Source organism: Mercenaria mercenaria, chromosome 18 (genome assembly GCF_021730395.1).
Source record: "Mercenaria mercenaria strain notata chromosome 18, MADL_Memer_1, whole genome shotgun sequence".
Taxonomy (NCBI): domain Eukaryota; kingdom Metazoa; phylum Mollusca; class Bivalvia; order Venerida; family Veneridae; genus Mercenaria; species Mercenaria mercenaria.
The window spans coordinates 56,590,517-56,615,410 of NC_069378.1; the positions used below are offsets into that span (position 1 = coordinate 56,590,517).

The window sequence follows — 24,894 nt, forward strand, 5'->3', positions numbered from 1 at the left end:
CACATGTCATTACAGCACAAGAGGGCTTAAAATCTTAAATAATAATTGCATTTAAAGTTTAAGAAAAACAAACAATTAAATACAGTAACTAAAATTTCCTTTCTTTCTTATTTTTTTTGCTTCACGAAACTTGGAAAAATTATTTTCAGCGACACACGCGTCGTTTGTACGGGAAGAATTCGAGAAACATTTCTGCTAAAAAAAAGTACACTACACATTGCGACTTTCCTTCTGAAAATGAAACTACTTTGAAGCATATATAAATTTTTATGTTTAATGTATATTGTAGCGAAACTACTGGCGTAAATTTGAAATACTGTTACTGAATTTAAACATTAGCCTGCTGTAGGCAAGTGGTTCTGCCTAAGCGACCAGTGCAGGCCAAGATCTGCCTGCACATCCGTGCAATCTGATCATGGTCTGCACTGTTCGCTATTCAATTATTAATCTTTAAGTGAACACCCCTTCAAATAATAAATGGTACTGCCTAAATTGAATGATGGACCAATCCATTTTAGAAATTTTGCAAGCTAAAGGTTAAACAGTTACTATTATATGTTTTTACTGATAATAAAACGCATGCCAAAATGCACACACTTCATTAAACGAACTGAAACGTTAACCCGAAAGGTATATTAAATTACACAAATCCACTTTTACTTGGTATAGAGATGATAATTTAGTGTGAAACCCTGCTGATTTGTGTAAATGCGTCAGGTAACACCGCTACAGGTGGCTCAAAATTAATGAAAAGTTGAAATCGCTTGTGTACAATTGAAACCAAAATATTATGACACATAATTATATGTGTTTTTGACAATTACAGCAAATTTGTCTGTCTGATTTTTCTTTTCAAGTTAATAAATTGCTTTCCACTGACCGCAATGATATCGAAAACGAAGAAAAAGATCGGAGTATTTGAAAATGCAATACTTATACAGTAAAACCTGTATATATCGACCATTATGTTCAGGAATGAAATTAAAAAAAACGTGCATTTTATATGTACCTGTGGTCTTTCCTCACATGTTTAAATGTACTCAATATGTTCTATTTAAAACTCAAAGATGTGACTTATAAATACATGTGGTCTCTGTGCACAGGTAATCTTTGGTATGGGTTTGATTGTATCAGAGTTGTTTGTTTCCAATTTAATATTTACGTTTTTGATTTTGTTTTATTTGGTTCTAGAGTCGCACCAACATAACTTATATCATATGGCGATTTTGATGGTAGGGGAAAAACCCAGGTACGCCTACGTCCATTGTTTCAGGAAATAGGGGTGCAGAATCACCAACCTTCCGTAAAATAACTTCGCCACATGAATTACTCTATACACCAAAAGCGAGGTTTCGAATCCAAATCGCTGTGACGCAAATAATTCTAACTCGACGGCCTTAATCGTCCGGCTACGGAGGCCCAAAGTGCAATATTTAAGTTAACAAGTCTGGGTACATATTTAAAGTATCAATTTTATGATAAATTGTATATTGAAATAAAAAGTGATAAGGGAAATCATTTGTCAGTGTCAGCCAGTTTAATCGGGGTGCATTTTGTCTCATTTGTACAGAGATAAAGGTATTCATTACCCAAGGAAATCAACAATGTGCATTTTCAGAGTAAATAAATGTTAAAAAGAAAGCTAAACAAACATATTTTTTCGGTCATTGCCAATTACTTTAACAGCAATGTTATCAACCGTTTTGCTGACTTTTTTTCCCGTTGTGAAAGGAAGTTCTATTTTACATGCGATTCTTATATGAATACAATTCCAAAACTTGTCACGTTTTTGTAGGGTTGACCTTATTTTGATTTTCCACAGGTTATCTCAAGTTAAATTTTTTTTTGCATATTTGTTGCAGATTCAAACCATCGGCCGTATGAGTAAACATACATGAGTGTTGTCATTTACATACATTTAGTATGTTACTTGTTGCTAAAACATATGTTGGTACACTTGTTAAATACCGGTCATTTTCCTTAATTTTTCATGTTACTGTCGTTAAAACATTTGTAGGGACACATTTAACAAATTGTGGACCATTAGTTAACAGGCGTAGTGATAGTATGTCAAAGTTGGTCGTTAATTACAGGTGTCAAGGTAAAATGCACCTAGGGCTTTCGATGATTTCACACCCGCCCATTTTTGCGTGAAAAAGAAGATATATATCACATCGAGCCTTTTTAGAATGGAAAGGGAAAAAAGTCCGGTCATCGGCCGAATATTGTATACTAGTATGTGAATATGTTTTCCTTTCATTTAAAAAACTATGCAATGGCCTGCCTGGAGTTAAGTTGAGAATAGTCATAATACGTTTTTAAACCCACCGACCTCCATTTAAAAATGGCTGTATTTAAACTAATTGTAAAAAGACATTTTACGCAAATTTAGATCGAACCACTCGAGAACAAATCATTAGGCTGAACATGTGTATAGTTTGACTTGAAGGTATGGTAAAGCATTAAAGCTACTCGCCCACAGTTTAGGTGAATTTTTCCAACGTGTTCATTTCCACCAAGTTTGGCATAGAATATATAAATGATAAAATGGATTAAAATGAAAGTTAGATATTGGTAAAAATGCAAGAAGTATGTACATTTTTTGCATTATTTCGAAAGCGTTGCAAAGGTTTACTACATTCTGCACAATATGTTTGGTTATATAAGGAATATTTTGCAAGTTTGTATCACTAGTCACTTTCAAAACAATCACTTTTAATGGATTTTTGAGAGAAATCATTTTTCGCCTAAAATATGTGGGTTAGTCCCTTTAAAAGCGTTGTCCCTAAATAAATATGTTTTAGCAAAGTATCTACATCTGTTTATTGTTAATTTACACATGTTACTGATAACATTATTTGTTTAGATGCAGTTAATGCAGCTGTTAAAGTCTTTGTGTATAGGAAATTGTCGCTGCTTGTTTTTTGTTGTTTTTTTCCATAATTTTACCAGCACAAAGAGAACTTGATATTACTGTAATTTTCCTGCAGTAGAGAGCGGAAATAAATCCTTATTTACAACCAAATATTTATATATAAGGCACAATTGTACATACTTTTCAAGTGCACTTTCTCTGGTGACATTCGCACTAATTTGCGGTTATTTAGATATTTCGTGAATAGTACCTTCAGAATTAACTCCCCTGCCTTATGTTAAGGTCGCATGTAGACTGAGTATTTTAAATGTTTTACAGTTTCTATTTCCTTAAAGTGTAGAATTGACGGGAAAATCATTTATTGATAGGTTCGTGTAAAAATATGAATTTAAGCAAAGAGAATCGAACATCAGACAGGCCTGCCGTACGCAAGTATATCGTACCGATCGGCGATTGGTAAGAATTTTCCTTCTTAATTTATAACAGAGCAACCTTATGTTTTTATTTGCCGAGGTTTCTTTGTATATTCTGAAGAAAGAAAGATCAGGGTTTTTCTACATTGTAGAAAAAAAAATCAACCAAACATGCAGAACTACCTTAAAAATGTATGTCTGCTACAAAAGAAACGCTATACATGCTCACATTCAAGTCTGAAGGTTGGGTCATTAGTAATGTAGTTTACAATTTGACAAGTTTTCTAATACCTTGTGTTGTAGAATCGTCGGCACTCGGAGGCTGTAATGTGTTAATCTGCGTTGTTGGTAGAGCTGGTTTCGGAGTTGACTTGCCGCCGGGGTTGAGGTCTCCGCCGATACCCGACGAAGTACCGTCCGCCGTCAAGACATCCCGACGGACATTCCATATCTCAAAATTCTCAATTGTCGTATCAGCGTACCTAAAATGAACGATTTTTAGATTTCTAAATTCAGGCTTGCACCCTACAGAGATGAACAAAGAACTTTGGATGTTTTTTCTTCCTGTATAATTTGTTTCATGTCAAACATGACCTTATATGACTCAAGTTAAACGTGATAAAAATGTCGAAGTTAAGGCGACTAAAACTGGTTCAATGTACAATCATCTATGTATTAGCGGCTTAAGAGAGAAAAAACACAGTCACAAAAAAGTCTACACTGTCTGAAGTTATTACATAATTTTCAGAACGAATATCTCGTGGTTTTCTCCCCATCAACCGCTACTTATCAGCATAATACATTACCTTTCACTTCTCATATCGGTCATTGCTTTACCGAAGTAAGTGTTTCTATCGTAGTCATACACAGGTTCGATGTCAGTGCCGTGTGTCTTGTGTGCCCCGACTTCCTCATCATTAACATACATCGTCAGTCCTGTAAAGCATATAATTTAATGAGCACCATGAATTCACTCGCACAAATTAAAATAAAATAGAATTACTTAGATACAGAATCCTGTTCGGATCATGTCGTATGTCGTCAATCGCGTTTTGAGACACGACATGGTCCAAACAGGATTCTGTACATAGACCATGGTAATTTTTTTTTTGTATATCAGGGGAGATTACTACAAGCCGTAAATGGGAATATCGTATTGTCACTGCTCCCCCATTTGCTTACGTTGCATAAGCGTATTGCAAAACCTACTGAGCACAAGAAAAAGTGAAACTGATTTTTAAAGGGTCATACCTTCATATCGGCCTACGACAACAAGAGAAAAAAAATCAAGATATCAGGAATTCATTGCTGTATTTCTTTTGAAGGCTTTGAAACTTAGTTACTGACAGATTATATGTTATGGAAACACATTAAAATTAGTTGTTTTTACTATTTTTTCCATTCAAAATTGCTCTTGTCACGAGGTTGCCTTATGTAAACGGTCGTAAAGTAAGAATTTCTCCGTGGTATATTAGTCAAGATTGTAAGAAAGTTTGTATTGCCGAAGCAACCCAGGTTTAATTCCCGACTCAGACATAAATTTATTTAGCATTTATATTAGAATAGTTCAGAAACAAAAACTCATACTCTAACTTAAATTTTAATGAAAGACCATGTTTATAGAATAGAATACAGTACTGACTACATTGAATTGATTAGAATTTTAATACGAATACAATGGTTATTCATAAATGTGAAAAATAAGATAGATTCTGTATAGTACACGAACTTAATTTCTGTAATGATCTTGTCCATCTTTCAATTTGGACAGCACCATTAAATGTTGAAAAGGGGTTCTTACTAAAAAGATACTGACTAAATGGCAAACAGTGCAGATCTTGATCAGACTGCACAAATGTGTAGGCTGATCATGATCTACACTGGTCGCAAAAGCAGAATCGATCGTGTCCAGCATGACAAGGGTTAATTTTGTGCCGTGATTCATTTCTGTGAACTTACCGACTTCTGGATGCCAGGATACGTCCACAACCTGCCACTCGCCGGTCTTGAACCCTGGAGCCGCCACAGTCCACGTCTTTGTACTCGTTCTTATGGTTGCATATAACTTTCCATCACTACGTAAGACAAGAACATTGACCAACTTAGATAGTACTTTTTAAGGTATTATTTTTCACCATGGTCGCGAGGTTCTAAACAGTTCAGAAAGCATTTGAAGATATGAAAACGATAGTCCAGGGTCACGGTTTTTCATAAGCGTTTCACAAAAATCACTCAAAAGCCTTTTAACATTTTTCCTTCTGCTATTCCTAAAGCTTGTGCTGAACAAATGTTTCAATTGTTAAAAAAATATTTTTAGACAAAGTTTAGAAAACAAATAGAGAACAAAAATTATGATGTAAAATCCATACTTATAAGAAAATTAATGATGAAACTTTTGTGTAACAGGTCCCGGAACACTATCTCTTTAAACAACCTTCAAAGTGTGTTTGAAAATATAGAAATGTCATGGAATTCTAAACCATCACTATTTTCTGTCAATATTTTTACTGGTGTCAAATTAATAGTTGGCCGCAAATAATTACAGCAAGAAAAGTGGTTATCTAACAGCACCATAATTCTGCAGTTGGAAGAAAGTTTATAACATGTTTAATCCTTACCCTGCTAAATTTCTGTAATGCACTTGGACAGTACCATTAACAGATAAAAGGGGTGCTTACCAAAAAGATGATGACTAAATGGCGAACAGTGCAGACCATGACCAGACTGCACGGATCTGCAGGCTGATCTTAGTCTGCACTGGTCGCCAGCAGTCTAAAGGTTAAAACACTGTGTAAGGCCAAGATACAAGTCACTTACCGGTAAAATATAGACACTGGATAGCTGTCAAGATAGTACATGTTGGTGAGGAGTTTTTCAGGTTTGGCTGCGAAACGCATCGTGAAGCCTTGACGACAGTTGTCAAGGTTACCGCCGCACGTGAGGTTGTCACCCATCTCCATGTACTGACCATTGCCAGCAAGCCTGACGGTCAGAGAAAAGCACGTAATTTATAGTTTTATCGTGAATGAAAAGCCGGCGAGAAAACCTGTATGCACTGTTTCATTACATGAACAAAATAGATAATAACATAGGACCATATTTACCAAATATGGGCCAACACTGGCATACCAATCACAATATACATATAAGTACAACCTTTCTGAATAATAAAAAGTCATAATATAAGAATGCTTGTTTTTCTTTTTATAAAACAGATTGCCAAACATAAAGCATTAAAACAATTAACTGACATGCTGTACCTGCACCTGAGAGCAGAACCATGCTGGCCCTGCACCTGAGAGCAGAACCATGCTGGCCCCGTCACAATGATAAGAGTATGCATTTATACCTGATAGCACGTCCGTGTTGGCCCTGTACAACACTCGCGCCTCCTTTCAGACTTATCGTTCTTGTCGGCAACTTCAATATTCCACTTGACGGCATCTGACTCAGCGGTACAACTTCATGAATGCGGCCTATATAAAGAGAAAGCATCGTTAACTTGAGGTATTTGCAACTTCTCACCAAAGGTATTGTTTTAAGTTTCTAATGAGACAATACATGTAAAACTTTATTTTAGGCATGCATTTAGGCTGATCACTACCAAATAGAATGTAAGCCTCCGCAGGTCTAGTCACAAGTAGTCCAATATAAATAGTACTGATCTTTTTTCCGTTCCTAGTGCATTTTCTCGGCAGCAACGTGCTTACTTTTACCCTACCGCGTTTCAGTATGTATCACTTTACATTCTATTGAAATCGGCATGTTCCTATCGCATGCTAGGTAAAAATGGCGGCGTAAGAATTTAATGACCAGTAAAGAGAAACTGAAAGAAGCGAAAAGCAGTAAATTCAGCGGGTTGTATTTAACGAACTGTAGTTTTGTTATTTAAAAGTTAACACCCCCTTTTCTTTTTGTTTTTCTAAAGTAGCGATCTAGTTCTTTATGGGAATATAAGTCTCTGAAAATCTGATATGCTAGAAAATGTCGAAAAACCGTTATGAAGTAAGTAGATTTTATATGAAATAAAGAACAGCTGGATTTAGTGGTGTTCAGCCTATATATTCTTATGGGCTTTCATATGCTATCATATTTACAGGATTTCAGGTATAGCGGCTTTCCACTTTTAAAGTAAACTAATGTGCTTGCTCACCTCCGTTTATTCCTTGAGAGCGCAGTCTTTCCATATTAGCGTACCAGAACTGCACCTCATCCGCCATCATATTTGCTGTTCCATCAATGGAATCATCCGAGGGTTTCCCAATATACAAACTTCCGGTCTGAGGTTCATCACTTTGCATCAGGTCAGCTGGTTCCCTGTCTCTGTCCATCAGTCTATCGTTTAAGTACATTTTAAGTCCTTGTTCTTGGTCCCATGATAACATGATATTATTCCAATCATTCAGGTTTATATTTCCAGAGCTAACGGTCCACGCTTTATCAGACGACATAAATTTAGATTTAAGTTCTCCGTTATCAAAATATAGCGAATATGTTGGGCTGGATAAAAAGTACTGATCTGTTCTCAAACTTCGTGGATATAACCACAGCGATATTGTAAGTCCATGTTTACATTCTGCTATATTTGCAAAACATTTGTCCATGTGCTGCCCAAAATCGACGTAGTCTCCATTTCCTTGGAGGGAAACACCGTTTCCAATCTTACCGGGTACCAGCCTTGCGCCTCGTTCTAGAGTGACACGATAGTTCGGATGGTCAATGACGCCACCGGAAGCAGTTTCCATGGAGAATGACTCGTAGCCTACGTTTTCTGCGTAAATATTGGTCATAATTTTATTTCACCTGTATGTACTTTTTGGAGCATTTTATCAGTGTATAAAAATCTTATTTAAGTACGATATGGATAGCATGTGCAAATTATACAGGTGGTTTAAATAAGTATTTACGACTGTTGAAAGGGATGTTAAAATCAGGGTTTAGGAACAATTCTCATTCAGATAAGGCAACCAGGCGATGGTGTTTGGTATACGGATTTTTCAGACCTTCTCAATATTTTTATACAATGCGCCGATTAAATCACATATGGTTTTTAAATCATATGAACTTTATGGCAGGAAGATTTAGATTGTAATTGATCAGAATTTAAAGATGAAGGATAACAGCAGAAAAGGGATTAAGGGATAAAGCCAGAAATAAAAAAAATGTATAAGGATGGTATCATACCAAATTTGAAGGAAATATAAGGAATAACGTCATTCGTCCATGAAAACTGTAAAAATAAGAATCATAGATATATATATTCCATGCATAAAGCTTAGGTCTTAGAAGAAAATTTGAATGTTTATATGAATGCATTAAATGTACATCTTTTGTGAAAATTGCTAGATTTGCTAGGTAGTGGTGTTACATAGAAATCTATTTACGAATTTGTACTTTTTCTTATTTGAAAGCAGCTGCACAAATTTGTTTTGTAAGTTTGTAAAAAGTATTTCAACATTTTTTTCTTTTTCTTTCTTAGATAAAGTAGAAATTACAAACAAATGCTCGAAGTAAATACGGAACATGCGTAGTTTAGGTTAAAACAGTGGCGAATTCAGAAACCGTGCGATGAGAGTATACAGTAGGACTAAAACAAACATAATGCATAAAAGGAAAGGCAAAATGCGGAGGAGGCGGAGAAGAGTTCAAAAGGGATTTTCTTTCATGCACATTTACAATCCTGCAGGATAAAAAGGGGTAAGAAGTTCATAAAACATGCAAACCAAATCAAAACCGATAGTAAAAATGCACATGCCATCCGACATACATGCATAGAACAACAAGAAATTACTCTAGTCTACGATACAGAAACGTCCGTGAAGAGAGTAAACATATGAACTGAGCGCAAATATTACTCAATAAAAACATTCTAAAATGATGTGATCTACGACAATGACTGGTAAACATATACATATGTATACAATTTTATGTAGCACTTTAACATTGCAGAAACAGAAAAAAATATATATAAACTGGGGGACATATAAACAACGCAAAAGTACCTCTGACGATATAGTCAAAAGCTAACAGTTCCTCTCGTCTGCCATACCATATTTCGACTTCATCCACCGCCATATCGGCATAGCTAAATCGTTGACCTCTGACATCTTCTGTGTTTGGCGCGCCGATATAGAAATGTTCACTTCCTGTTGCACGTATTTCCGGTATAGAACGGTAACTCACGAGATCTTGAAGTTCGTTGTCAATATAAAAGCTTAGACCGAATTCAGGATGCCATGAAAGTTCTAGGAAATGCCATTCGTTCTCTGTAATTTCTGGAACACTCATTCTCCAAGATTTCCTACCATGGTCAACGGTGATATAAATGTAACCTCTGTTGTAGTACAGTTTAATGCCTTCTTCGCCCGTGGATAATAGGTACATGTTATTATCATAACTGTCAATTTTCACCCAGAAAAAGATGGATATACCAAAGTCACAGGCATCTAGATTAGTCAAGCAGGCATCAGTGCGTTCACCAAAATCAATATACTGACTGTTTCCGCTTAATTTCAACGCATTACCGAATTTTCCGGGCACCAGCAGCGGATATCCTTTTAACATAACAGGAAGTGACTTAAAGTCAATCTGCTTTCCTCCATCTTTGATTGCCTCCATGCCAATATGATAATTCGTTGGCTTTCCTAAAATGCAAATTATATTGAGCTCTTATTTTGTTAAAGACCAACAGCAAATGCTAATAAGTTTTGATTCTTTCTGGTACATCTTATATAGAAATAACTGAAGCTGAAAGCAGTTTGCTCCACAAATGTGTATGTAATCCTTGCAAAATAGATACTGATGTTTTACGTGGTTATGCAACATATCTTATAACATGATGCTACCTTCGAATTTTACAAAGACCTAAGCCTAAAGACCCTGCTTTAAGATTATTTCAACGAAAGGAATATTCTATCTAATGCTTCTTAATTTCTGAAAAGTCACCACTACATCTGATTAGGCCTATTTGAAAAAAAAACATCGCCATTGGTCAGTTTCAATACTGGCCTGATGAAGTAGAAGATATATTCATAGTTTTCAGGGTTTTGATAAGGGAGAGCTGGATAAAAAGTAGAAAGATCTGGCTAGTTGTGTTATGCCTGCTTACCTCTCTGAATGTAACCAAACGATAACAGGTAGTCACGTGACGCATACCAAAATTCCATTTCATCGAAGGTGGCAGCACCGTACAGACTTCCGCTTCCGGCGTCATTACTTTGGCCTATGATGAACTTGTCGGTGACTCTTGTACGTCCATCCCACTCCACTTCTAATATTTCAATATAACAAAAGAAAATCAACTCAAAATGATAGTTCTTGAAGGCGTTCGCTAATTTGAAAAAGTCACAGAATTCAGCTATATTGTCATTTTTTTCATATTGATAGGTCGTACTATAACTAATAAATACCTAAGAACATGTCTATTTCTTTTTTAATGCTAGGGGAGGGGGTCTGACATGAAAACAAAGTCGGCCTTCCGCGAGAATTTTCCTCTCCCTCGGGGTTTTGTTCTCATAAAAAAGACCCGCTTGGACATGTTGGACTTTCTAGTTTATTCAACGCAGGGACAAAACCCCACGACGATTTTAACTATGCTGGCATTAAAGAAAATCTTAGTGCTAAATCTGTTCAGTAACCTGTGGGGGAATATGAACTGTTTATAAATTCAATATAAAATAAAAACCACTTGTCGATCTTTTTGTACCTAATGCACAAAAGGAAAATTTCCATGAAAGATCTAAAAATATGATGTATACTATATAGATAAAGCGCGCACGTATGTGAAATGCTTCCACTATCAACAAAACTAAATCATTTTCACTGCTTACGAACAAATCTTTTTGCTGATTACCAAACATGTTTCATCCATTGGTGGTATTTCACATTACGTCTGATGGCGTTTAGCAGATTACTGCAATGCCGATGAAATTTGCTCATTTTTTCTCAGAATAAAATGCACCAAGATCTTACCAGTTGGATAACGGTCTCCCTCTATTAGCTTGTTGTTCACGTACAGTTTCAGTCCAACTTCTTCCGACCACGAGATTTCCATGAAATACCACGTGTTTTCTTTCAGCTGTGACATCATTAATTCCCATATATATACTGAATTAGAGATTCGGATCTTATACTTCCCATCCATGTAGGATAGATCTATTCCGTTCTTTCCAGTAGATAGGTAATACATGCCCTCTTTCGCTTGCTCTGGTCTATAGTACATGAAATGGAAGTTACTTCAGGCTTTATGAAGCGACAGTAACATCTTAAAATGAGCCGTGCCATGAGAAAACCAACATAGTGGGTTTGCGACCAGCATGGATCCATACCAGCCTGCGCATCCGCGCAGTCTGGTCAGGATCCATGCTGTTCGCTAACAGTTTTTCCAATTCCAATAGGCTTTAAAAGCGAACAGCATGGATCCTGACTAGACTGCGCGGATGCGCAGGCTGGTCTGGATCCATGCTGGTCGCAAACCCACTATGTTGGTTTTCTCATGGCACGGCTCAAATTCAAGATTCCCGATTAGTATGTTTATCACCGTTTCTTAAACATTGACAGTTAACCATTTGGAACTTCAACACTGTATTTGATATTGGCCTTTATTATTAGTGGGAGAATGAGAGATAACTATCAAAGCACATCAAGTACACTCGAAAATTGATTACCTCCCTTTCCCAATTGTTACAAATTCCGTGCTCCTAGATTGGCTATGACTGTTGCATAAACGGCATTATCGGAAGAAGAATTAATCAAGAATGTAATTTTGAATGTAAGTAAGAATATAAGGTAACGATATGATCAAGAGCAATTTACAATTTAAAGCTTTTCTTACCAAGTTTTTGCTACACAAGCAATGGAACGACGGGTCTTTCCGTCAGGTTCAAACTGAAACAAGTTGCCTACCTGAACCAAAATGACATTAGAATGCCATGTCTGCAATAATCTATGTTTCCGAGACAGTCGTCGCCATTGTCAAAATCAGCTTTCTGCTGGTTCCCGTTGAGTCTAAGAGCTTGACCTATCTTTCCGGGTACCAGCTTAGCATTTCCTTGAGTATCAATCATGATCGATGGATGCTTGATTCTTGAGCCGTCCATTTCATCGAAACCGAAGTACTGTTTCCTTGGTTTTTCTGTTTGTTTACAGAATAAAATATATATCTTTAAAAAAAAACCGTATGTATAAATTTCAACAGTTATAAATTACCATGAAAGGACAACAAATCAGATAATAAATAGAATTTATGAAAATCTCATGCTACGGATATTATACACTTACAGTATACTATTTCCTTAAAGCCATAAGGAACAAGGGTTAACAGGTTCGACTTTTGAACGACAAACCATTCAATAAATGTTTTATCACAGCAATGTCATCAGAAATAAATATTAAAGCTGAACCCAGCAAACCTGTACTAAACTATAAACCGGTCAGTAGTGCGCACTAATGACTGGCGAGTTATGTAATGAAAAAAAAAAACAACACTTTATCTAAAGATGATAGGAAATGTCATTTTTACAGTGAACGTCTTTAATAATACATTTATTGAAATCATATCAGCGTTTAATATACGCTATCAAGAGTGGAAATTTAGATTCGTACCAACTTTTAATTTCAGTTATTTCTTATTCTTAGCAAACCATGTTTTACCTCTATGAATAAAGTCAATTGCCAACAAGCGGTCAATGTCTGCATTGTAGATGCGAATGTCATCAAATTCTGCAGCCGCATATCTTTCATTGTACATTTTAGTATTTGCTCGGCCGATATAGAAGTTATCATTACTGGACGAAGTCACTTGATAATGGTTGCTTGCCGACTGTGACACTCTTAAAACTTGGTCAATATATATTTCCAAACCGGTAGTAGGATTCCACGTGATCTCAGTGAAATACCAGACGCCAGTCTCTACAGCGGAACCGGAAGCTTGGTACTGACGGTCGCCATATTGAACATTAGCATAAATGCGGTTTCCATAAGTGAAGATTGAAAATCCTGACCCTCCGGAAGCAATGTAATAAGTAGATCTATCACTTTCTAATCTGTCAAACTTAATCCACAACGATATTGTAAAACCATACATGCATAGACTTGTGTTCCCTAGACATGTATCGCCGAAGAAACCAAGGTCGATGTACTGGCCACGCCCCGGAAGTTGAACGGCTTTCCCTATTTTCCCGGAGACCTTTCGTAGGCGGCCTATTGTTCTTGGTTCCAGCGTCTTTGTAATGAGTTGCCCGTCTTGTAATTGGTCCATTGTAAGGTGATATTGGTAGATTGGTCCTGCAAATTTAATAAACTATATTATGTACAGCTCCTCTATATAGATACAATACCAATAAAATATTGCAAAATGAGTATTGCACACCGTAGTCAACTTCAATTTGAAATAGTGAAGAGAATTTGTTAATATTTGCCATGTACCATGTTAGCCAAGGAACTGTCTGCAACCAGGCTAGATAACTTTACGTATCACGTGACCATTGTTATTTTTCAATGTTAATCAAAATTAAGAAAAATGTTGTTTTACAAACTAGTAATACATATGAAATTAGGTTTATGCAGCTAAAGCAAATTATTATATCAGCTGCAGGCAGCAAAAGTTTATCGATTGAAGAATGGTTCTGAAAATAAATTATCATGATTGTTTTACTTTCATGATAAAACACGCCCACTCAAACTTCTTGGCATCACCACGAGAACAAGAATTTTGATCAGAATCGGATTTTCAGGAAACAAGACACTTTTATTATCTGCCAGGAACAACGTGAACAACAGTCGCTGTAACTAAGAGTTAAAGATAACCAGCAGGGTTTTCTTGTTCCATCTACGATGCTATTTCAAACATTCAATCTCCAATACAGAGTTGCCGTTCTTCCACTTCCGTCCAGAGGCGCTGAGAGTGAGATCAGGAACGACAACTTCGTAAAAGGATTGAGCGACATCATACCGTGCAGTCAGTGAAATACAAAGTTTGTCTCCACAGACCACAAAGTCGCCCACATGAGTCCTAACATAAACACATTCCCTTTGAAATGTCCTAACTGATATGAAAAAACATATACCAGCAAAATTTGACTATGTGGTTAGGCCCTATTATATACTTACTTTAATATCCTTGCCGGATTGTTCTTATACCCTATAACGCTTCAACGGTTTATGTCTACCGGACAGTTATAAATATATGTAATACTAACCCTTTTCCCTTAGAACTGTTTCACTTAAGCGCCTTGACCAGAATTGGAAATCGTCGACAGTCATTACGCCGAGGTCACGTGTTCCTGTCGCGTCATTTGATTGGCCAATTATGAAGTCATTGAATGTTGAGACGGTAGATTTACCGGGGCTGAAAAATACAAAATTTACAAATATTGAACTTTAGTTCTTTTCCCTGTATACAACATTTCACGGAAAAACGAATACTAAAACGGCATTTAAAAAAAGTTAAATAACAGTTACACTGTGTCGGTGCTGTGTTCGGGTAGACCTTGTAAGCATATCAACAGTTTACAGAGATATCTTACTTCATGGTGGGTGTGCTTCCCTGAGCAGCCTTGTTTCCGTTGATGTAAATGAGGAGTCCTTTTCTCTCTGACCACGTGACAGCAACGTGGTACCATCTTCGGGGTAAAACATTGTTTGCGGTGGCCCGCCATTCCTGTCCGGACTTCTTCCGGAATATCCACTGTATACTTCCGGTTTCATACAACATGGCAACGCCGTGTGAACTAGTTTCATGGCCGCCATTAGAAAGGTAAACACCTTTCCCTCTCCCAGTTCTGTCAAATTTAAGCCACAAACCGATCGTGTACCCTGAAATGCATACAACTTGTTAGCATCGTGATGTAAAAAACAAATGAATTGAGCATGAGCTAGTTAAAAAAAAATGAATGTTGCTATTATTCAGCGTATATATTTATAAACCATGTATATAGTTTTTGACTTTTACGATAGCAGCCGAAAATAGCCTGGTGCTAATTTCAACACATCGACATTTATAAGTGATAAAAAATTGACAGTTCCAATCATTTCAATGAGAACATACCGTCGGGACATTGACTTAGATCCCCAAAGCATTCGTTTCTGTGACCTGGTCCTGAAACCTTCACCTTTTGCCGCGCGCCATTTATTCGGAGTGCTTTGTACATGACACCGTTTACTAGCTGTGGACTTCCGGTGACCTCGGCATCCAGACCAGAAGGATTTGGAATCATATCGTTGTTAATAACGTCCATTGGAAGATGGTAGTACGTGCTACTGTCTGAAATAAACAAAAATTTAAAAAGATAAATTATCCCGGCCAAAAGTTATAAATACTTTGTAGACCAGTCTCGAAACAGCGGCATTTGATTGACTGATTCTTAACACCATATAATATACACCTGTGGGAACGTTTCCTACAGAGACTGAGTTCCAAATCAGATTTTTATTTTAGAACCAGAAAAACTGACCGTTGAAAAGAAGAAATACTGAGAAGCATAAATTCTTGCAACATAAAAGTTTTATAGATTTCTTTATGAGGGAAATCATACGTTTTGCATCTCTGTTGATTTCTTTGCAGAGTCTTACGAAAACAATTATTACACTTTTACTTTGGCCAAATTCCACTCTACGCTGGATGCAACTTCTTATATTTATGCATGACTTTGATATGTAGCCAATCGAAAAAAAAAGCAAATAAAATTGAACATTCTGACATTAAATGCATTTCAAATTTACTTTCTAAATAAGTATAAAGAGATAATTGTTTTTCATTGGAAAAAGACAGATTCGGGGGTCGATAAAATGTAATTGGAGGAAACACCCAGGGAATAGTTTTAAGACTTTTAAACAGTCCTTCATGGTTGTTTTTTACATGCAAGTTTTTGCAGGACTTATAGGAGAAGAAACGGAGAAAAATGGCATTAATAAGTTTTCTTTCGTATCATTTTTCTGTACTTTACACGGCTTTATTTTGGCAATCCTAAAACACTAGGCAAATACATCATGCATGTTGTAAGTGGGAGAAAATCACCACAACCATCCGTCCGTAAAAGGAAGGTGAACGTATGCAGCTCGAAAATGAATTAAGCAATCCACTTAACCTCATCTTCAAATAGATGCTTCACTTAACATTCTTTATAGTGTGACAGTAGTTGTATGTCTTTATACAGTGAATGATTATTTTTGTGGTTTATTTAAAAGCTATTTTACAAGTACGTGATTTACATTTTTTCCTATTCGGAAATGTTTATTACATTGCTATATCATGATAAAATCTTTACACTAATACGATTCATTTAAGAAAATTAAACATGAATGAAAGAGAAACCCACGCTATCTAATGAAATGTTTGGAGTATCTTCCACACATGAATACATGTATTTGTAAAGAAAACTACGAAATAAATGAATATTTTATATGTCATTCAGTCATAATAAATTATATGTCAATCTGACTAAAGTTCTCGATCTTCATAAAAATGTAGATCTGATGAAAGCCCATTAAAATTCATCTTTTGTATAATCGGATTTCCAATGTTACTATTTTCATTTCCACCAATCTATTTTTATTTTAACCAATCAAACGACTCGTTTCAACAAGGGACTGGGCTCAGATTTTGGATAAAATATTTTTTCTTTACAGTAAAAGTTTCATTATATTATGAATATAAGAACATGAGATTTTTTGTCCAAACTATCTCTAAAATGAAGCGAAATCAAGAGGAAATCACGCCCGAGTCGGGAATCGAACCCGTGCCGCCGCCGCAATAAATATTTTCCTGCCTTCTTCACCAATACACCACAGAGGAACATGTAGTTATGTACTTATCGATGGTTAAGCCCCATGTGGTTCTGGGAGGATCTGTGTATGAAAAGAATTGGAACCACTGCCTTACCCTTGGATGATCGTAAGAGGCGGCTAATAAGGTCTTAGCACTTGGTTTTGCAGTAACTCTGTGATTCCAGCAGGTATGCAAACTTTGACTCCATACCTCATGTTTTTATTTCGATGTAAATGAGATGTGGAACCAAAATTTGTTGTCCTGTTTGGCGCAATATAACCTATACTGTGTTGGTGCGCCGTAAAACATAAATAAATAAATCGATGGTTAAATATAAAGCGTTATCGTGAATTAAGTCAGTTTACCCGGGGTACCCCTTACAAACGATTTTCAATTTTGAATGGAAAAAAATAAGAAAAACAACTAATTCTCATGTGTTTTTATAAGTTTTCTTTCATAAACCTGTACATCGAAAACTGGAACCTCAGGTTAAATACTAGTATAGAGTTTTTAAAACTTCTACTTTCACTTTCAAAATATTGAAAGCAAGGACTCATACTGCCTGAATAGTTATACTTTTTCATTATCTCATCTTTTTAATACTACTAGAGAAGCGATTGACACCGCCCATCCCCACCCCTCCACCCAACCTCCAGAAAAATGTACTAGTAGTCAAGTTACGACTCAGTTTGTAGGTTTCAAACAAGACACATCAAATAAGAAAAACACGCGCATGATTTGACAGAGACGGTAGTCACTACTTGCTTTGGATTTTTAAATTACAAAACGACAGTCTAATATCATTCCAACCTGATCCATTTTTGTTTTGATATAATGAAAGAATTCAAACGAATCTACGAACTAAACAGAACTTTATTCAAAGTTAATTATTTTCGAAAACTTTCCATTTGGCAACAGACTTGGTAATTTAATTCCAGACACCGGCATATTCACGAGCAACTTCCGTGAACCGACAAACATGTCATAGAAAGTAAGAGCGAAAGTAAACAATCTGATGAAAAAATAACTGAAAATATACTGAAATTTGTTTGACTTAAGTAATTTTCAACAGTTTGCCAATGTAAGAGTAAGTAAGCTGAATTGAAACGGAAACTGAATTCGGTTCTGTTTTAAAGTAATTCTGACTCCATGATTTCGAAACAAAGGTTTTCGCAATAGAAGTTCAGTAGCATACGTCTACTGAAATAGCAAAGTGAAATATAGGCTAAAAAAAATGCTGTTTTCTTTTCGAGGTCAATATTCATTTTATATTCTCCAGTGCTTTCACAGAGTTTCTTTTACAAATCACGGTACACATAGAATTTACTCTTAAAGACGTCTTGCTGGAGAAAACGAAGGTGCATATAAGTCTTTAGAAAAACGACTGAATCAAAATGTACTGCAGTCATGAATGATTTTCATAAAAGACGGCTATCAAAGAGTACTTCAAAGACAAATTACCGCCTGTTACTATAAAACTGCTATGAGACGCCTTCTTTAATTAAATGCACCTTGGTTCTTCCTACAAAATATTATTCTTCCTACACCCAGTTGTTAATATAGTTATGCTATCAAGATCGTTTTGAGGTTTTATTGATACTTTTTTGTAATAAATTAAAATGTTTTTGTTCCAAAGACTGATTCATACTGAATAATATTGTACCGCACCTGTTTATTCAAATAGTTTTAAAACTTAAATAGTTTTCTAACAAACCTTAACGGCTTGATTTGTCTTGAATAACAACACCTGATAATATCTTTCAAAGTACTTAAGGCATTGTACTTTGGTGAAAGACAAAACTTTAATTCCTTTGTGAAGTTGTGCAATCATTTCAGGAAACATTTCTACCAAAATGTTGAATACAGACCTGACACCGAGCAAAAACAACCAACAAGATTTAAATCCGATTATTTTTTAACAAGCTGACTATTATGTGTCTGGTTACCTATTTATCATAACACATTAGGACTCAGAATATTATGCACATAGAACTTGGCGCCAAAATACGTTTTTATGATTTTAAATTTCTTATTTCTATCGTCACCTACAGCCCCGGTGGTCATGACGAAATAAGTCTTTCAAAGAACTGATTCTTAGATTGATTTATAGATACAACTGGAATTTTAAACATTAGTTTAAATAATTTATCTTAACAAAAAGTTTTAAAACTTCACACTTCACAGCTGTAAGCGTTTCATAGCATGTTAGTCTTAATTGAGCCGCACAATGAGAAAACCAACATAGTGCATTTGCGACCAGCATGGATCAAGACCAGACTGCGCATTCATGTGTTCGCTAACGGTTTCTCTAATTGCAACAGACTTTGAAAGCGAATAGCTCGGATGCTCAGGCTGGTCTGGATCCATGCTGGTCGCAAATGCACTATGTTGGTTTTCTCATGGTGCGGCTCAATTCTGTGTACCCCATCCCCGGCGCCAGAGACCGCCTTTGAATAAACATACATTCGGATGCAGTTTCAATAGAACAAGCTGACAGTTGTGCTTTATTAGCGCCATCTCATTGTGCAACTCATGCAGTAAGATAAATGAATCAATATATTATATACTTGCAAATTTTCAGTCTGAAAACTGAAAAAAAATAGCCTGTATCCCACTTAAAGAAAACAAAATCCTGTATTAAATTCCCATCGGATACGAAAAAAAATATTTAATTTTTGGGACTACTTGTGCTCCATGCGTTAAAATGTTTAACGTTTCAAATGAGTTTTCAGCCTCATTTTTTCTAATATAACAGTAGAAACAGTTATAAAAGGGTCATTGAAGTAGTAATTTGGATTTTTGCCATGCCGGATTATGCTCGATGGAAGCGCCTCGTAGGACCCATGCCTGGCAAATTCATTTCGAGCCGTATTACAACATTCCTGATCAAAGTACAATACTGTATATGGTAGAAAGAGGAATTAACCATGTTATAACTAAGAAGGGAAGTAACTTGACATAGAATTGCCAAATGTGCGGGCTGTGACTAGTTTAGATTTATGTAAAATATGATTCCATCATGAAGCAAAAGAAAAAATCTGCAAAAGTTTGAAATTCTTCATGTTAAATTCATTCTGATGCATTCCAGATATGTGTGATAAGAGTCTGTCAAAAGATATACTTGCCGATTTTTTTTAGAGAATGTTCAAGATTTTTGTTTGTAAAGTGTATGTTCGGGTTTAATATCTTTCTCAACAATTTTTCAGTCATATGAACGATGGTGTCTACTTGTAGCAGTGAGCACAATGCCCAACTTTATAGTGTTGCCTCACTGAAATATCACGCCGTAGACACGCAACTCATTTAAAAGTTTTTGTGGATAATGGGGATAAAAGTTAAATTATCACTTTGAAAATGCATTTTGCTTAAATATGGGTAAAAGAACTCATCCAATTAGTTTTTTAACAGTATCTTTCTATAGTATAAATCTATTTCATTGAGACTGAGAGATTTCAAGCAATATTCCCCTCAACCGTTACCAAGAAAGCTGCAACAAATAATAATTTTCCAAAATGCAAGAAACAAGAACAAACAAGAAAACATAGCATCAAATAAGATATTTAGAATTTTCAGATTTTTCCATGATGGGCATAATTATTCAACAATATGCAGTCGGATGCCGTTTCTACAGTAACTTGCCAATATGCAGTCGGATGCCGTTTCTACAGTAACTTGCCAATAAGAAATCGGATAGCATTTATTTTCTTACAGAATACTAGTCTGTCAGGATGAGACTTAAGTAAAGAAAAATAATTATATTAGTATAATCTGTGTTTCATAAAACATGAAAAGTAAGCTTTCTCTAGATCAGTTTTATTGCAATGATTGTAAGTTACTTTGAACCGCCTTTTTATCTTGGAAGACGAGTTTGATAGCCAAGCATCTTTTCAAATCCGCGCAATACATGTTTGATATAATCATTTTCATCAAAGCATAACTTTGTATATCCTTAATACCGGATATATATATAGCCCGGATATAAATAACATCTATACCGATGAATTTACCCCCAACTCCACTCCCCCATCCCCAGTAATTTCCATATTACTGAATGCAAGTTATAAATATGAGTCCATTTAAAAGTATGACCTAGAAAATTAATTTTACTGGGAGTTAGACACTAGTTCATCAATTTATGACGTCTTCACTGATAGAAGTAAACATAATTGAGCCGCACCATGAGAAAACCAACATAGGGCATTTGCGACCAGCATGGATCCAGACAAGGATCCATGCTGTTCGCTAACGGTTTCTCTAATTGCAATAGGCTTTGAAAGCGAACCGCATGGACCCTGACCAGACTGCGCTGATGCGCAGGCTGGTCTGGTTCCATGCTGGTCGCAAATGCACTATGTTGGTTTTCTCATGTTGCGGCTCAATTTTTTTATAGATAAAATGCCGCGCAATTATTTGGAACAAAACTCCATTAATTTCTATTAATTCTTTTTATCAGCTTTTATTTTCACTAACAACACCTTCTCATGCACGATTTTTACGTGCATTGCCATTCTCACACTCGTTTTTCTGTAATTAAGCAAGAACTTTGAAATTTAATTATAATTTATAATTGAACAGGTGTGGTTCAATAATTTTTGCATATCTTTCTCTGAACTTATAGTTTTTGGAACAAAAGGAAAAAGCGATATTGAAATCATTAACCGCGTTGATGGCTGGATGAACCAGGAAACATTCTGCCTTGCAAAAACCCGCAAAATGCCGTATGGTAGAGCGTCCGCTTCGACTATTGGAGGTCTGGGTTCGATACCTGGTCATGTCATACCGAAAAACGTGAAAAATGGTAAAAGCAGACCCAAGCAGACGGGCATCAGTCGTTAGAGTCATTTAAAATAAATATCATTATAAAGAAAGAAATAAACTTTATTACAGATTACTTGATCTCAACAGTAAGTCTAGCAGTCCCCTCGCTTGACGCTCAGCATGAAACGGGAAACTAGTTTCGCATTTTTCATATCCTCCGTCAGGCATCGATAGTGATTAATAAAATACAACGACCGACCTTAAATAAATTGTGATAAATCAGTTGCATTTGTATCCATCTATATAAGTAAAGTTGTATTTATTTTATTGCTATATTGGGATGTTTTTGTATCTTCAAAGAAGTATTTGACTGCCGCTTTTTATATATCCGTGTACTACATCTTATCATTTATAGATTTTTCTAAAGATCTAATCCCAGCTCCGAAGTTATATTGATTCACTAATCCTTCATTTACCATTTATACATTTTTTTATACAATTAAATATAAACATGGCACTGTGACAGGGTGTTGTGGCACTATTAACACCTGTCGACAAATTTTCCACCACCCCTATTATGCTAAACCCTAAACAATATTCTCAATACATACAGTAATCTAATCGCTAGAGAAAAAATAAACCGACCTGTTGAAAAGAAAAAAACCATAAAAGGGCTTTACAGGAGTCCAAGAGGAAAAGCTATATTTCAATTATGCTGCCACCCGGACAACATTCCGGATGGAAATAGCTTTTTCAAGAGATTCACAGGCAAGATGAAAAGCAATGACTTGAAGCATAACTCAATTTATTTTCCATTAAATTTTACTTTTTCCGACATCTCTACATGAGGTCATAAGTTTCTCGTGCATCTGTTTCTTAAGTATGTTGCCAATTAGAACGTTGAAATACAGTTAGGCTGCAATACTGAAAAGATACTTTGTGCGGCTTATGGCAGGAAGGTTGCATCTCAGAAATATGTCTGGAGGTAGGGGCTGATTAGCCGGGGTTTAAATCAACAAAGGATGAGGTGGGGTTGATCAACCATGCTTCCGTCAAGGAGGGAGGAGATGGGGACTTGTTAGCAGGGGCGAATATCTAGGAATGAGAGAAATGCGACTGATTAGGAACAGAAGAGATGGGGCGACACTTGAAGCAAAATTTGAGGTAAAAAATAACAACAAAAAATCCCCCAAAAACTCTGAATCAATTTGTAGGTTATAGGTTATTAAATAATACCTGGTTCAGTAATATCTGACAACCATTTCTAAGAAAGTGGCAACTAAAAGATTTTATGACAATTAATAGAATGGAGTTATATATAACTTCATGTCGCTTTACTGAACATTTTCTTGCATTTCTTTAATAAGAAAGTCACCATGCTATTAAGCTATTCTAGCAGACCATGTTTTCCTATGCTAGTTCCATGGTAGGACACTCGTTAACAAGGTTTGACGTGAATGAGTCCTAGGTCCAATTAGATTTGTTATCTAATCTAGTATACATATAGTTCTTTCACCATTAATTAGGAAAAGCCTTTTATTCAGTGCCACAACAGTCAAAAACGTGTAATATACTAAGAAACTCTATGCTGACGTGTTTAAAGAAAACAAAAACTTTAAGACAAAAAAAAAACGTAACTTTTCCCTGAAAATGAGACGGCGTTGTGCGGTTTTTTCTTCTTCGTTTTGTACCATACAGCTTGTGATTGGCGAGTATCAGACTTTGGGAATAGTAAAACAGTTCATTTTTGTTTTCATTTGGTTTTGAGTCAAACCGACATGATATAGGTCATGTTGCGGCTTTTTCCAGCTTTCAAGGAAAAGCTCAGGTGCCCATGCAGGCATTGTAACAGGCATGGGTAAAACCACCGATCTCCCATAAGCCAGCTAGATGGCTTCCTTATCGGTGGAGGGCAAAATTTTCAAAGGCATCGACATCAGCTACTCAGTCACGGAGATCCCAAATTGTAAAAAAATGAGTATGTCTTAAAGTAATTGTTACAACCACAGTAAAGCAAAACGAAAAGGAAATGCTTAAAGACTATATAAGTTAAAACTGAACTCATTTTTGTTTTTGTGATTCTGATTACCTCCACTGTATATAACTAATGTAACTGACCGGAACTGACCTTCAGGTAAGGCGGAGCTATCAAAATCGAAAAACCAAAGTGAACACTGACCGGTCCGCGTGTCAACCGTTGTTTATCGCTGAATAATACATAAGTTGGCCTTCTTCTTTATCTAATTTGCAATCAAATCGAGCCATATTACTTTGTTCGACTTTATATTCCACGGAGATGATGTCAGAACAGAACAGAACGATGATATATTAACTTACATATCTTGACACACTTAAAATGCAAAGCATTTTTCATAATAACGTCATGAACTCACAGCATATTGTTCACAACAAAGACAAAAGGAATTTCGTTTTCGGGGTATACAGTAACGAAAGTTATCTTATAGGTTATCTACCAGTGATTGTTTCAAAATGTGAGTAATCAGCACGAATATAAAAATCTCTCGCTAAAAATGCGCAGAGCCAGGTGTGACATACTTAGAACATCATTACTGTGTCGTTGAACGTGATGCACGTTCTATAACGAAGGCCAGGAAAAAGATTTGTTTTTATCTTTCATCATAAACGCGAGATAAGTACTGCAAAAAAGCAGCAATAATCAGCACGAGTAAAGTAGTAACGATACACTTCTGGTGTATTCTCACGTTTTGGTAAGTTACATGTGTAGTAAGTTAGAGATGCTGCAGAAATAGATCTATTATTGTAAGGAATAGTTCTATAAAACTATTTTCAATCAATCGGTTTGTAATGTTTATATATTTGGTAAAAACAAGGCCAGTGATATTTGATGACACCTTGCTGAGCGGCCAAAAATATCACTGGCTTTGTGGTAAACATCCTGTTCTACATATTTTTTATGAATTTTCACAAAGAAATAATTAGTGTAGCAAAGTCTGAAGGTCCACCATGTATTTAATGAAAAGGTAATATTTTTAAAATCACTAAGAGGAATTTACAATTCTGTGTTATCTCTTTTTGAAAAAAGCATGGACAATTTAGAAATT

General features: G+C 35.9%; 1 protein-coding gene across 4 annotated transcripts in view; it reads right to left on the reverse strand.

Moving 5' to 3' along the window:
- Window positions 1–24,894, reverse strand: part of LOC123539409 (uncharacterized) — a 102,423-nt gene that overhangs the window by 44,810 nt on the left and 32,719 nt on the right. For 3 of the 4 annotated variants that reach the window (XM_053530171.1, XM_053530172.1, XM_053530174.1), the window contains 14 exons: window positions 15,335–15,550; window positions 14,814–15,102; window positions 14,487–14,635; window positions 12,940–13,572; window positions 12,193–12,421; window positions 11,260–11,498; window positions 10,397–10,558; window positions 9,291–9,932; window positions 7,442–8,059; window positions 6,638–6,764; window positions 6,106–6,270; window positions 5,248–5,363; window positions 4,095–4,224; window positions 3,580–3,770 (listed from right to left, as the gene is read on the reverse strand). In XM_053530171.1, the coding sequence (XP_053386146.1) occupies window positions 3,580–3,770; window positions 4,095–4,224; window positions 5,248–5,363; window positions 6,106–6,270; window positions 6,638–6,764; window positions 7,442–8,059; window positions 9,291–9,932; window positions 10,397–10,558; window positions 11,260–11,498; window positions 12,193–12,421; window positions 12,940–13,572; window positions 14,487–14,635; window positions 14,814–15,102; window positions 15,335–15,550 (3,906 nt within the window). The remainder of the gene's footprint in view (window positions 1–3,579; window positions 3,771–4,094; window positions 4,225–5,247; window positions 5,364–6,105; window positions 6,271–6,637; window positions 6,765–7,441; window positions 8,060–9,290; window positions 9,933–10,396; window positions 10,559–11,259; window positions 11,499–12,192; window positions 12,422–12,939; window positions 13,573–14,486; window positions 14,636–14,813; window positions 15,103–15,334; window positions 15,551–24,894) is intronic. The other variant, XM_053530173.1, reaches the window with a different exon arrangement.